Genomic DNA, 13,438 nt, shown 5'->3' with positions numbered 1-13,438 from the left:
CAGAACAGGTTTTTGCCTCTACATGTTCGACTAGATCACATCACTTTTGCACATACCTAAATAGCAGCTCACCACAGAATCTGTGCTGTGGAGAAAAGGTGTCTGCATTGCCAGTTAAACACAGAAATTCAGGAATGATTCAGCACTAAAGCCTCGGTGGTGAGACAACTTTCCGGTTACCCATTAGTGTTTCAGAGCTTATGTGCATTTGTAAGAGAATCTAAATGTCAGCTTACTTTTCCTTTAAGTACCCCATCTGGACCAATAACTTTGTCAAAGATGTGCTTTGCAACATGCGAGTCCACAGCAGAAAGAGGATCATCTAACAGGTAAATGTCCGAGTTACTGAACACTGCACGAGCAAGGCTCACTCGCTGCCTCTGGCCACCAGAGAGGTTGATGCCCTGAAGGGAAGGAGAGAGCAAAATATATCACACCACTCAGTTCAAACAACAGCTATGACTTTTTATGGCTCATACACCACCAGACACATGGATGCTAAATGAAACATGAGATGCTGAAGAGAATAACACGCTCAGAGCCAGGGAAAGGAACAGAACGCCTCTAAATCTGTTCGCTGCCAAACTTCCACTCACCCAGCAATCTGCAGACAGAATAAGCCTCTCACTTAATAAGCTCCTAAAGAGAGCTGTTAAAATTCAAAACAATGAAAAGGAAGACTGTCAACAAGGACATAAAATGAAAACACTCAAAGCAAGACTGCAGCACCTGGAATGTCTTCCACATCTCTCATCTTACACACAAATCCATATATCCACCCAACTTCACGAAATCCATCTCAGATTTAGGGGCCTATGAAAGAAAGCTTTGTTGGCAATCACCGATGTAAAAGTTTCTCGTTAAAGTGAGATGTTAAGGGATGATCATATTACTTTTTTTACTTGAAGCACACCATATGTTCCCTCCCTTTTTATCCACACAGGAACAGGGAGGACCTCAAGTATTCTGGCCAGATGCATGCTTACAGTTGGACTACAAATGAAGATGCTCTGATCCACCGGGGCTACATGTGCAATTATGTGATACAGTACAAACACTCACTTAAAGTTAGGAACACGTTTAAGTCCAGCTAACTCCCAGAGAACTGCCTGCATGTTTCAGCGCTAATTGTAATAGGGATGCTGTCGTAAAGATCAAACCAAATCAAGTGCTGACTCTACAGTGTTCTCTTTAGCTTGACAGAAAAGGAATCATCAAGCAGGTCTGACTCGAAAAAAGTTACCTTCTCCCCTATCTCAGTCTGATCTCCTCCTGGCAGCACTTCCAGGTCAGTTTTTAAAGCACAGGCCTCCAGGACATTTTGGTATTTTTGTTCATTAGGAGCTTGGCCAAACAAAATATTATCTTTCAGCGTGGCATTCTGGATCCAGGCTTGTTGAGGCACATAAGCGACAGAACCCTAGAACAAGATAGGAGAAAGGAAACTCCAACTTATAATAAGCATAGATTCACGCTCACAGCTCTGATTAAGATCTTCAGCACAAACATATAGATCCTGTTTGATACGTATTCAAATTATACATATATGCGTACTAATTGCTGATGCACAATTGATTGAATCAAGAAAGTCATTTCATGTAAAACACAAGTAAACAGGTGTGGACAAAACCCAACTAAACACACAGACAAGCTGGCATAGGAGCAAACAATTCCATCTCCAGCCTGATGTGCACTGCAAGCAACGATAGGCATAAGAAGCACATTTCTGTACCACTGTTAAATGGCATTAGAAACAATACCAACCTTCACAGCCACTTCTCCTTCCAGCTTTTCCATTTCACCCAGGAGTGCAGACACCAGAGAAGACTTTCCACAGCCAACATGGCCAACAACAGCAACCAAAGCACCACTGGGGACCAACAGATTTATACTGTGGAGGAAACAGGCTGGAAATTAATTAAATATTAGTTTACTAAAGACATTAGAGGTCTTTTAAATGGGCTGAAATACACAGTGAGAAATCAGCCTGATCTCAGCCTGACTGGGTATAGTAAGCATAGCTTGGTCACCTCTTGGTTTTCTCCTCTTTCTCATGTACAGTCAACTGTAAGCAGAACTGTAGGAGTAAATGGAAACCCAACATTAATCTGTTTTCTTGGTTGTAAATCAGTGGGATTGGTAGCAAGCCTTCTAAGACCCTTTGCTGTGTCACGTCAGTCCATCAGCAAGTCAAACAGAGCTAATAAGCCTTCTGAAAGCAATCTTTCTGAAATATTTTGGGTTTGATTTTAAAAACCAGAAGCAACTGTACTGAAGCAGTGAGTGAATACATCACACCTAAGAATTTCCAAACCATTTTACTAAAATATTCCCAGTGCTAATAAACAGGGTTCACAATTACAAAAGACAAATTAATCTTTCCCAGTAAAAAAATCCTTTACTGTTTTTCCCATGATGTCCTAAAACGTACTGCTTTAGGTCCCAGTTCTGAAGGTGATGTGGAAATAAATGACTGATGGACACAGTCTCTTCACCTTCAGTGTCTTTCACTAATGAAATCAACCCGAACTTCTGTTTGCAAAGATCCTGATGCAGAACTAAGGCTTTAATACTTATGCAGATTCTTCCCCAGGAGGTATTTGATATTTTGCACACTGCAAGAATGTTTTGTTTGTTTTTAATAAAAACATTAAAGCAAGAAAACTTAAAAAGAAATGCTCTTTCTTCTTCTTCTTCCCATTATTCTTTCCCTCTAGCTGAGTTTCGCCTTACTGCTATTTTTAGGAAGTCACCAATTAATTTTTAGGCCCAAGTAGCTAACAATTTGTGCTGGAGATGCATGGTTCTTTCTGATACAAAACCCAGAACACTGAAGTCAACCTGGCTGCATATTTGGTTGCCTAAACCAAAGCAGCTCCTTTGAACTCTAAGCCTCTTGCTGGCAGGTTATCCATGAATAGGCTGTTAATGTAATAAACTCAGCACAGCATCATGAACTCCTCGGACTGAGAAGTCTATGAATACTTATCAGGTTTCTCTAATTTTGATCTAACAACAAAGCCTAACATAGGTAAGTATATGCTTCCAGGCAAATTTTGTTTGTGTTCATGCAAATAGGCAAAAGAGTGAAACGTACACCTCCATAGTCTGGAAATGGCCTATGTATAGCCACAGGGATGAGCCTGCTACAAGGACCTTAAAAGAAGAGACTACTGTTCACATGCCCATGAGCTAGAATTAAACCCAAATCCAGACATCAGAACTACCTTCATAAGCCATCATATCAATTTAAACTGTCCACTGCTTCAGTTAAAAAATACATAAATATATTTAAGAAATTTACCTAGCCTTTCCATCCTTTAATAGATAACTAGTCTAGGCTGGTGGCTGTGGAGTTAAAGCTTTACAGCACCGTTCTATAATGCCTGAATACTGTGAGGCATGAGCATTAGCTAGGTGTTTTAAAGTCAGATGAGATGCACTACGGGGCATGTGGTAACAGCCTTTCCCAGAAATAAGCCTGCAGGTATTAGCAGACATTTTTCAAGCAGACCTTCTAAGAGCCAGAAAAAAGGGAAGCAAGTAGATGTATTGCAGTTGCATAAAGAAATCTTACTCTTTCAAAGACGGCTTAAGGTCCTTTCCCCAGCTGAACGCTGCATTTTTAACACTGATGGTATAGCCTGCATGACAAAAACGCAACAACAGAAAAGGCAGGAACACTGTTACAGAGAATAGTGTGACTGAGAGACTTGCATACAAAGGAACCTTTACAGGTTTCATACACACTGCAGTTCCCTTTTCTATTGGTATGGGAAGCACAGTCTTGTGATTGCACTGGGTCACGAGATGGGAATGTTCATCAGGGTGAAAATAACTGGTTGCAGCTTAAGCTATAGACAGTGAGCTTACAGACCTATGGAGCAGAAAAGTCCTGTTTTACTCTGTCCAGGTGAGGCTGGTCCCAACATTTGCTGCTCAGAGTAGTTCTCAGAGTCTGTGTGCAATCATTAGCACAACTTTACTTGAGAAACCACTTTCAAGTCAGTAGGAGACCAACAGCATGCTGTTGACTTTGATGATTCAGATTAAATTTGCCTCTGCACAGCTTTTTGCTTGCCACAATAACAAGTCACAGATCTGCAGGCTTTCTTCACCTCCTGTTGGAGCGGTGTATAACAATAAGCACGTGACAGCTACACAGCCATCCCCCCTCCTCCTCCACACAAGAGAGGTTTCAAACCGCAGCATCACCAAAGTCTTTTGGGATACTGTGTTTGCAAGAGAAAAAAAACAGATCTCCTGTTTATAATATTCCTGAGCATTTGTGCAGTGTGAAAGGTACGAGAAGGTCTTGTTGACCCTAGTCAGTGGATGTACTTCATTATTCAGTGCCGTTAGTAACTGAGTTTGCATTGTAGATGCAACTCAGGCCCAGCAATGCAGTGCAAAGCTCAAATATAGCCAGATACTTTTGTAGTTTCCACATAGTGTAAATGACAAAACACACACTTTTCAGAGAAGAAATTTTTTAAAAAAATAATATTGTTGTCATTTGCTTTTTGGCTAACTCAGCCAGTCCAAAACAAATACAAGGTGCTTGTTGTATTAGCATAGTTCAGAAAAATACTGAACTGAAAAAAAAAAAATACTGAAAAACTCTCTTTACCTGGTGCAATCACTTTTGTTTCCACACAATTTGGATCAAGCTCATCATGACTCAGGAACTGCTGAATTCTCTTTAGGGAAACACTTGTCTAAGAAACGAAAGCAGCATTATTTTGTCATTCTTTTAATGGGGACTTAATGCTCTTACTACAGAAAAGATAAGCATGCAGAATGGCTTAAGCTTTCACCCTATGGGCTTCCTGAACAGTGACTCATTCTTTCCCTGCAAGCAGTCTTACACTGAAATTCATGTTTTTAACTGTGAACTTTATTAGATGAAGCTACTTTCATCTGAGTGAAGCAGAATTCACATATGTGAAATGCCACACACACAAGCTTACTCAGATGTCTAGCTTTCTGATACACGGCAGCACTATTGAAAGGATATCATAAAGAAAACTAGCTAACAAGCAGATACGTGGCATCTCTGCTTTCCAGAAATCAGAGCTACCTGGTGTTATTTTTGTGTCTGAAACAACTTATGCACCAGACCTTCCTTACCTGTGCAATGTTGCTAATGACTTGTGGAAGCATATTGAGGGGAAACTTCAGGATATTAAACAAGGAGAGAGAGACAAAAGCCTTTTCTGCATCCAGGATATTATTCTCATCCACTGAGACATATACAGCAAATGTTGTCAATGCTACCTGAAAGCCAGAAGATGAGCTTACTGCGAGATGTGTGCAACATTTTGACATTTTTAAAAGCGGTCAAGCCCAAAGCATATTAGAAATAAATGTATCAACGACAATATCAGGAAAATTCTCCATATTTGACCTTTTCAACATGCTTGTCATATGAGTAAGTTGATACTTGTTATCAACAAAAAAAGGCATGCAGAATAAAGTAACCGTCAGATTACTAATGGCTACATTTAGTTGAACTAGAAGCTTTAGGTGGTAAACTACAGAACTCTGGTAAATTCAAATAAGTGTTTATCTAGTTGTGGTTTGGCTTCATTTCCAGCTCCACCTAATCAAATTTACCCATTGTAAACTGCAGGCTAAGCAAACAAAATTTACTGATCAATAAGAAAGGCAGTAACAGCCAAGTTATTTGCTGGCTCGCTATATGGCAGGGACTATGCATTGCAAAGGTACCTTCCTGTGCAGTACACCAGCAGTGAGCAGGCAGAGGAATGTGCACTGAATCCAACTTGAAGGAAACATGAAAGAGGCATGATCTGGAGGCCGTTAAGAACATTTTTACAGGCTTGGGCCTTTGATCTCGAGAACTGTTGGCTAAGAACATTTTTGACAAAGCACTTATCTGAATGTTTTTATGCATGCAAACCAAAACTCTTCATGCAAAAGCGGTTGCGGTGCAAAATAAAGAAAATTGAGGAAAAAATCATTTCAGAATTGACAATGTGACATTCAGTCATTATATTTTTACATTAAAACTTTTTTTTTTTCTTTTCCTAACGTAGTAGCATAACTTAACAGCTCCGTCTCCCACTAAAACAAACAGAGCACTAAGAGGAAAGGCAGAAACGAAAGCATAAGACACTGACTCGACCAACTCAAAGCTTTTTGGCAAGGAATGTTATACACAGGTATCTCAGATGTTTCAAATTCTAGTTTCAATTTGTTGTGGGAAATACTTTGAAGTGGTTGGAAATTCTCCTGAGACAGCTATTCTCAGCTTCCACTGGCAGGCTTCACCAATAAATACTTTGATACTGATTAACAAATGGGCTCTAGATAAATAGAAACCTTGCTTCAAAGCACATGAATAACTTTTTTTTTTTTTAAAGGTATTTATATATTGTTCCAACTTACAGTTGGCAAGTAGTGAGCTTATTTATGAACTTCACACATCCTTCAATGATATGTCTGTACAACTACAAAAAAAAATCATGCAAATTCAACTTACCAGGAATGGTGCGCTGATCCATGCAAAGGTGGACAAAGAATTGAGATATGCAGATTTTTTCAGAACTCGCAGCTCATTCCTTCGTATCTCCAACACTTTTTCAGAAAATGATGGTTCCCAAGCGTACAGCTTCAGCACCTTTATGCCACCCAGAATCTCATTCATTAATTTAATGCGGGAATCTTTATACCGCATTTGTTCCACCTAGGTTATTGGTAAACACAGGAGACAGTGTGTCACAGGAATGACTAGATGAGAGCTTTAAACATGTTGCCTCATAGCTGTGATGGTCCTTGGGCTATTTCTAAAGAGGATGCAAAAGGAGATTAAGGAAAGCCAGACCATTATCAGTAAACTCACTGTGTAAGTCTATACTTCTGAAGAAACCAGGAATCCAAGAAAATTGTTGAAAAGATGAGTATGAAAGCTTTCTACCCATCTTCAGTGTTAGGAGTTACACTTTCAAAACAACCCTTAAGAAAGATTCAGGTGTTTCATAAAAATACTACCCTACTTCCTTTGATTTCTTCAGATTTTTTCTCCTGATATTCATGTTTTTATTTCTCATGGGATCCCGTGAAATTTGTGGTTACTCCTAGTTTATTTTTCTTCTATACACTAGAACACAGTGCTTCATTCAGCTACTTCACAAAAATCAAATCCCTGCTCAGCAGTATAGACAAAATGAAAAATTGTGTTCACACACACCTAGTTATGCATCTCCAAGCACCTTATTGTGGGCAAGGGAAAAAAGGAATGCTACTATTAACATGTTAGCATCAAAGACATTTAATGAAAGTCTAGGTGTCTCTTTAAGGCATGTAATAATGCCACTCTGTTACTAAGGTTGTGTTTAAATATTATCGTTTATACTTGTTTTCCAACTCTTACCCTTTTTACATCAGTAGCTTGCTTTCTCTTTTAAGCCTTTTAGCCAGTCACTGATACACTACACAGCACAAACTAGTTATGAGAGTTTTGTAGCACAAAGCCAGAGGGCACTATTATATTGTTTTTTCAACCTTTCTTGACTAGAGACTAAACGTAGGAGAAAGAAAAAAGGAATAAAAGATATTTTTACCTCAAGATAATAATTCAAATTTAGCCCCAGCTCAGTAGCAATGAAAGTCAACACTGGCCATTAATATGAGAAACAAGTTGCCACGTTTCGTTTTCCATCTCTAAAAAGTCATTCATAGCTCAAAGAATTACATTTGCCCTTTCCCTAGACATTCCTAGCAGAAGCTGCCAGATGAAGGGGATATGGAGACAAAAACTTCTTGCTAACCCCAGAAGCTGTTCCAGCAGCATGAGTCACTGACTCAATGCCACACCTTTAAATAGCATTCGATTCACTATGGAAAAACTACTACCTGAGAGGATACTGATATTAAACTTACCAGTACAATCTTACTTTTAAGTAAATTGGTGCAAATGGCATCTCAGAAATGGCCAAGACGCTGCTGATGCCTTCACTTCTCATAGCACAGTTAGAAATTCAGATAATGCCACCTTCTCTGCTGGTACCTTACCTGGAATGCTCTGGTTTTCATTGCTATTGCAGAGTTGAATGGGATAAGTAAAACCATCACAGCAACTCCTGCCAGCACAGAAGGCCCTAAAGCCTTGATTGAAAGAAAAAAGGTAAGTTGTTGTTGTACCCAAGTGCTACTATGCCCTACGGCGAGCATTAAAACAACAGCAGGTTACAGAAACTGCTATGTCTTGCCTCAGTGGTGAGCATTCTGCACAGACAGCTAAACTCCTCCTGGTGAAGCATTCTGATTCCACACAATAACAATGAGGAGACAGGAGAATAAGACAACATCCATCCTGAGTTACCATTACACCAGTACTGGTGACAGCAGAGTGCTTTGTGATTTGCCTCTTAAGTGGTTCCCAGTGGGAGAGGGAAAGAAGTCTGAACTAACGCAGATACAGAGCTATTGAGCAAATCTAGAAAGGAACAAATAAGCTACAGAGAAGGGATTTTTCCACTGACTTCTCTCTGACCTAGGGAACTGTAATTACCGAATTAACCCAGCGCCCTCAGTATGGATAAGAGCACACACAAACTGCTAACCAGCAGAGCTCTGCTTACCAGCAGAGCAGTAACTCATAAACCTACTGCAGCTTTTTATTCTCTTGAGAATAAATCAGTATAGTTACATTAGTGCCACTGCTTTACACAGATTAACTGCAAGGAAACACTTTAAAGATGAAAGCCAGTGCTCTAACCGAACATGGAATAAACAAGAAACTTCACTGAAGCAATGGAAAAAATGTTTATACTAGGTGAGATTTGTTTCATGCTGACTCACACAAAACTTCTTGTTATGGTAAAATATGATTGTATGATCTTTTTTTTTTTAAAGCACTTCCCTTGAGCTCTCATTTGTATCTACTACTGGGAATACAGTGATGAGTCCAAAACTGCACCTATCGAAGCATCCTAGGGACAAAGGAAATATAAAGGATATCTTTGGTTTCAAACGTGTTATCTCGCCTGTCAGCTGAGCAAAACAACTACAAAACTAATCGATCTTGCACACCAGTGTAAGATATTTTACCAAAACAAGGCAGAACAATAAGCTTATAAAAAAGTAGTGGTGGGTCAAAGGATCAAAAAAATATAATGCTTGTACATCATTTAGAAAAATTCTGAAGAAATGTGACAATGTCTGTACCTGCCAGAGGAAATACAAAGCTAGAAATATCTGGAGTGGTGCAGACCATAACATATTCAGGAAAGTCATCAGATCCATGAAGCGTTGGGCATCCACTGACATCAAGTTGACAATTTCTCCAACAGTAGATGAGCGCTTTGCTGAGTTTGTGATGACTAAGGACTGAGCAATAAGAGAGATTCTTTGGATTCACAATCGATACATATGAAGAAACATGGAAAAGAAATCCTCGAGTACTAAGAAAACACAATACTCCCCATGAATGTGATTCACCAACAAGAATAAAATGATTCTCACATACATTAATTCTTAATCTCCAAAGAAAAATACTTCATGACATGGTTTGCTTGTGTTGGTGTTTTGGCCCCCGAAATGCTCCCAGACTTACCTTTCTGTATATTACTCCAGTGATCCCAGTTCTCAGCCTCATCCCAGTAACAAAGCAGTACTGGAAATGCTGGTGAAGTATGAGAGTCTGCAGCACAGCACAGGTAAACATCAAAGCTGCAATCAAAAATCCCCACCAGGCTGGGGCATCTTTGTTCTTAATGAAGCTGATTAATACACTGTTTTTCAGAACATTAGGGAAGGAAAAGGGAAAAAAAAAAATAAATGAAAACATACAGCAAGTTTAATGGGACATAACACAGCTTCCCTCAGCTATGGCATCCTGCCACATCCTCTCTCTAGCCACAAAAAGTAAACAGCTCTCCAGGATGCAAGCTGAGTTATGACTTCAGCCAAACAACATTGCAAAGATACAACAGCAAAACCTGAGCTTTGCCAGTGAGAAAGCCCATTTGTAAATGAGCCTGGAGAAAATGAAATATGATGAGAAAGTCTAGATTTCCCCTGCGATCTGGTGTTTAAACACACGGCTCAGTGTCTGGGCTTTGCCAAGCAGCCCCACAGGGCAAGAGGTGAACGATACAACATGGTAGGACATTGCAGTAAAGCAGGCAAAACCAGCTTCCTACCCTCCTACCCAAATACTCTTCCAGCAGCCTGAGCACCTCTGCCCGGGGTGTTTTCCCACAAAAAAAAAAAAAAAAAAAAAAAAAAAGTTAGATTAAAAGACATCCTTCAGGATGGATGCACAGAAAGTTTGTTACTCAACTTTTTTTTTTGGTAAAACTGTAGAACCACTAAACTGGTTGTATTATCTTTCATTAATAACCATTTCTTAATGTAGACAGCTGCTCTCCCTGCAAGACCTGGGCAGCTATCATATAACAAACAAGCAGACCAAAGTATTGCAATGTCCAGCATTCTCAAAAATCACATTTCTGACCCCAGACTACTGACCAGGGAATTGAATTTTCAAAATAAGAGAAGAACAGATTTGGATCCCTGATTCAAATAACCAGCAGGGGGGAAGTAACAGTTGGAAACTATTAGGGAAGCCCAAAGCCTTGCTTTAGAAGCATGAGGTTGCTACAGCTTCAGATCTGAGATCTTCCTTTTGCACAAAAGTGTTCATTCATGCCTTAAGTGGACAGCTTCAGAAACAAAAAGCACTTCCTCAAGATTCAGCTATCTTTTTAGAAACAGAAAACTATTTTATGTGTAACTTGCCAGACAGCCATGGCTTTTTAATTTTCTTTTGCCACTAGAATTGCATTTTCCAAGATTGCAGAAGTTTAGACTTGAGCAGAAATTCCCCATCATATGCCTTGAGATATCACTGACAACATATCCAGGATTTTATGCAATTTTGAGAAATTCCCAGAATAGACTATACTTAATGTGTTCCCAGAAGGAAGCCAGCTGCCTCCTCTTCACTAGGGACGCTGGAAGAAGACAGACTGCAAGCTATTAATGTCACCATATTGGGCTGGACCCTCTTTTCAGCAAGTTTCTGGGTATGTCACAAACCACCCACAGAACAACACGGTCTCTGAACACAGCTCCACATTATTTTAAGACACTCATATAGAAATAGAGCCATCCCTTCTTCCCCTTCCCCACATTCACCTATGGTCCCCATCCAAACCCTTCATGCATTAACAGGACCATGTGCCTTTCCATAGGTTTGGAAAGAAGAAGCAGTGGTTTGATAGAAAGCAACTGCCATTTTCTTAAATGCTGGTATTCCCAACATTATGTCCTTCTTAGTTAATGATTATCTGGCAATATTCTCACCTCAGGAATAATACTAACAGAGAGAAAAATGTGAGGACTAGGCAGATGGCCTAGGGATCTGAGCTACCAGGGTCCTTGAGGACGGAAAAAGTACAGATGTTCCTCATACAGGGAGAATTTGAAGACATACCAGTTTTCTCAAGCTCTTGCTTTTTTGTTCCTCTTTTTTTTAAACCATTATTTTCTGTTACTTGGAAATTTACTGCACATTCTCATCACTACGTACTACTAAGAATGCACAAACTCATCTGAAGTCTCCAAAATCTATCCCAGATGATAGCAGCACTGCCAAAGCACCACGTACTTGAGCATCACACTTTATTTGTATTGTCACACTACAGCTGCCACCACCAACAGCCCATATGGGTATCAGATATACAGAGACTACTGGATCCAGCAAGAAGTGCTCTGCGTTGATTTCACAAATAATCTTTTAGAACTGGGAAGAAATTACTTTGGACTGTTGCACAGCACAACAGTTAATTTGTAATCCAAAGCTGTCTATTGGTGACGGGTGATTTATGAATCTTTCATTTCAAAGAAGCTTGTCCAATTTGCAGCTTAGTCCACAATAAAGAACTCCTGTCTCAGGGCATTTCAGGGGGAAGGTGGGGAAACTTACACATGCAGCACTGTGAGGGAAACTAGTTATGCATTTCAAAAATAAATACTGTTTTCCAAAGCCCAGCCTCCACAGAAATTGCACATAGAAACTACTCACACAGTAAACCAACCTTAAGAGCTGAGGGTTGACAAAAGAAAGTAGGTCTTGTATCAGCTTGAAGAATGAGCCAATTAAGAAGTATGGTCCAAAGGTCCTCAACAAAGCTTTGAGAAAGGAAGGCTTTCTGTTGTGCTTCTTGTCTCTAATCAGAACTTCTGCCTCCTCTGGACCATCACCAACATGATTCAGCACGTGGTTAGATTTCTTCCTATATGTCACATCTTCTTTCCTAGGGGAACAAACCAACTGATTAGAGACAACTGATGATGAGAACATCATTGCCCTATGCGTACAGTACTGCAGTGACATCCAAAAACCTAGCTCCTTTCTTTGCTCTGCTGTAGCAGGACTTCTGGCAAGATCTGGACACATTCAGGGATAGGCCAGTCTTGTGTGATGAGTCTTGATTTCCTTTATTTTTCTGCATAACATCCCTCAACAGGATGAGGTGTACCCTACAAGCCCGAAAGCCATTCGCCTGGGGATGAGAATGAGGCCCAAAGGAGTAGGAGATGAACAGCTGACTTCCTCTGGCAGACAACTAAATTGACCTTGAATCTCCAGCTTCTTCTAAAAGGATCCTCTAACAGTTGGTATTTACATGCCATGAATAGTCCCTCACCTAGTCCTTGTGAGACTATTCTTTATCACTAGTTGCACTAAACCTTTACCTTTATCTGGTAGCACAGCTGCTTTCTGAGAAGTCTGAGTCCCTCTGGAGACAGGCACTGAACCACATGCCAAACTAAGAGAGGAAGCAGGCACGGCCCGCTTCAGAGATTTGCATTCCCGGGACTTTTTCAACAGAGTACAAACCATAGTACAAAACAAAAACCTCCAAAGCTGAGCTATCTCTGAGATCTGGGACATAGATGACCAAGTTCCTTCCAGAAGAGAAACTCTGGATTTAGCAGCCTAAAGTTTACTCAAATGACAAATCAAGCAGTTAAACCCTGTTAACTCTCTCTGAATGCAAAATAAGCCAATGAAAGCAAGATCTCCTGCAAAGATCTTTGAGAATGACCAAGGAAAAATTAACCCAAAAAGTTTGTGCTGCTCTCCAGGGCTCTTGGCAAGTTTTACAGTGGAACCTCTTGGGTTTAGGTGCCTGACTTCTGTTGCCTATCAATAAAGATTGGGTGCTCTGAAAACTTACTTTCTCCGTGAATTTCCCTCAAAGAGCAGCCTGGCAGCTTTTCTATCAACATGTCCCAAATTGCTGTTTAGTCTTGAGGGCTACGGACCTACAGAATAATTCCATGAATGTCAGCCAGGAAGTTTAAATCCCAAATCCAGGTGGAGCAGAGAAAAGGAAATGAGAGTCAGGGACACGTAAGTCTTATAAGAAGGGACAGATGGAAAAGAGACCCTAGGAACAGT

At 40.1% G+C, this 13,438-nt stretch overlaps 1 protein-coding gene across 3 annotated transcripts in view; it reads right to left on the bottom strand.

Moving 5' to 3' along the window:
* ABCC3 (ATP binding cassette subfamily C member 3) overlaps positions 1-13,438 on the bottom strand; it is a 48,376-nt gene that overhangs the window by 11,966 nt on the left and 22,972 nt on the right. For 2 of the 3 annotated variants that reach the window (XR_004755201.1, XM_035342597.1), the window contains exons 8-18: positions 12,069-12,287; positions 9,581-9,758; positions 9,193-9,354; positions 8,038-8,130; positions 6,506-6,709; positions 5,131-5,277; positions 4,631-4,718; positions 3,578-3,644; positions 1,765-1,891; positions 1,244-1,420; positions 237-404 (exon numbers count right to left, since the gene is read on the bottom strand). Coding sequence is in view for 2 of the 3 variants with exons in the window: in XM_035342597.1 (XP_035198488.1) it covers positions 237-404; positions 1,244-1,420; positions 1,765-1,891; positions 3,578-3,644; positions 4,631-4,718; positions 5,131-5,277; positions 6,506-6,709; positions 8,038-8,130; positions 9,193-9,354; positions 9,581-9,758; positions 12,069-12,287 (1,630 nt within the window). In the remaining variant the exon portion in view is untranslated. Of the gene's footprint in view, positions 1-236; positions 405-1,243; positions 1,421-1,764; positions 1,908-3,577; positions 3,645-4,630; positions 4,719-5,130; positions 5,278-6,505; positions 6,710-8,037; positions 8,131-9,192; positions 9,355-9,580; positions 9,759-12,068; positions 12,288-13,438 lie in introns of those variants that run through there. The other variant, XM_035342598.1, reaches the window with a different exon arrangement.

The sequence above is a fragment of the Oxyura jamaicensis genome, chromosome 18 (genome assembly GCF_011077185.1).
Source record: "Oxyura jamaicensis isolate SHBP4307 breed ruddy duck chromosome 18, BPBGC_Ojam_1.0, whole genome shotgun sequence".
Taxonomy (NCBI): domain Eukaryota; kingdom Metazoa; phylum Chordata; class Aves; order Anseriformes; family Anatidae; genus Oxyura; species Oxyura jamaicensis.
The sequence above is the reverse complement of the archived record's forward strand: the minus strand, read 5'-3'. Positions and strand labels throughout refer to the sequence as shown.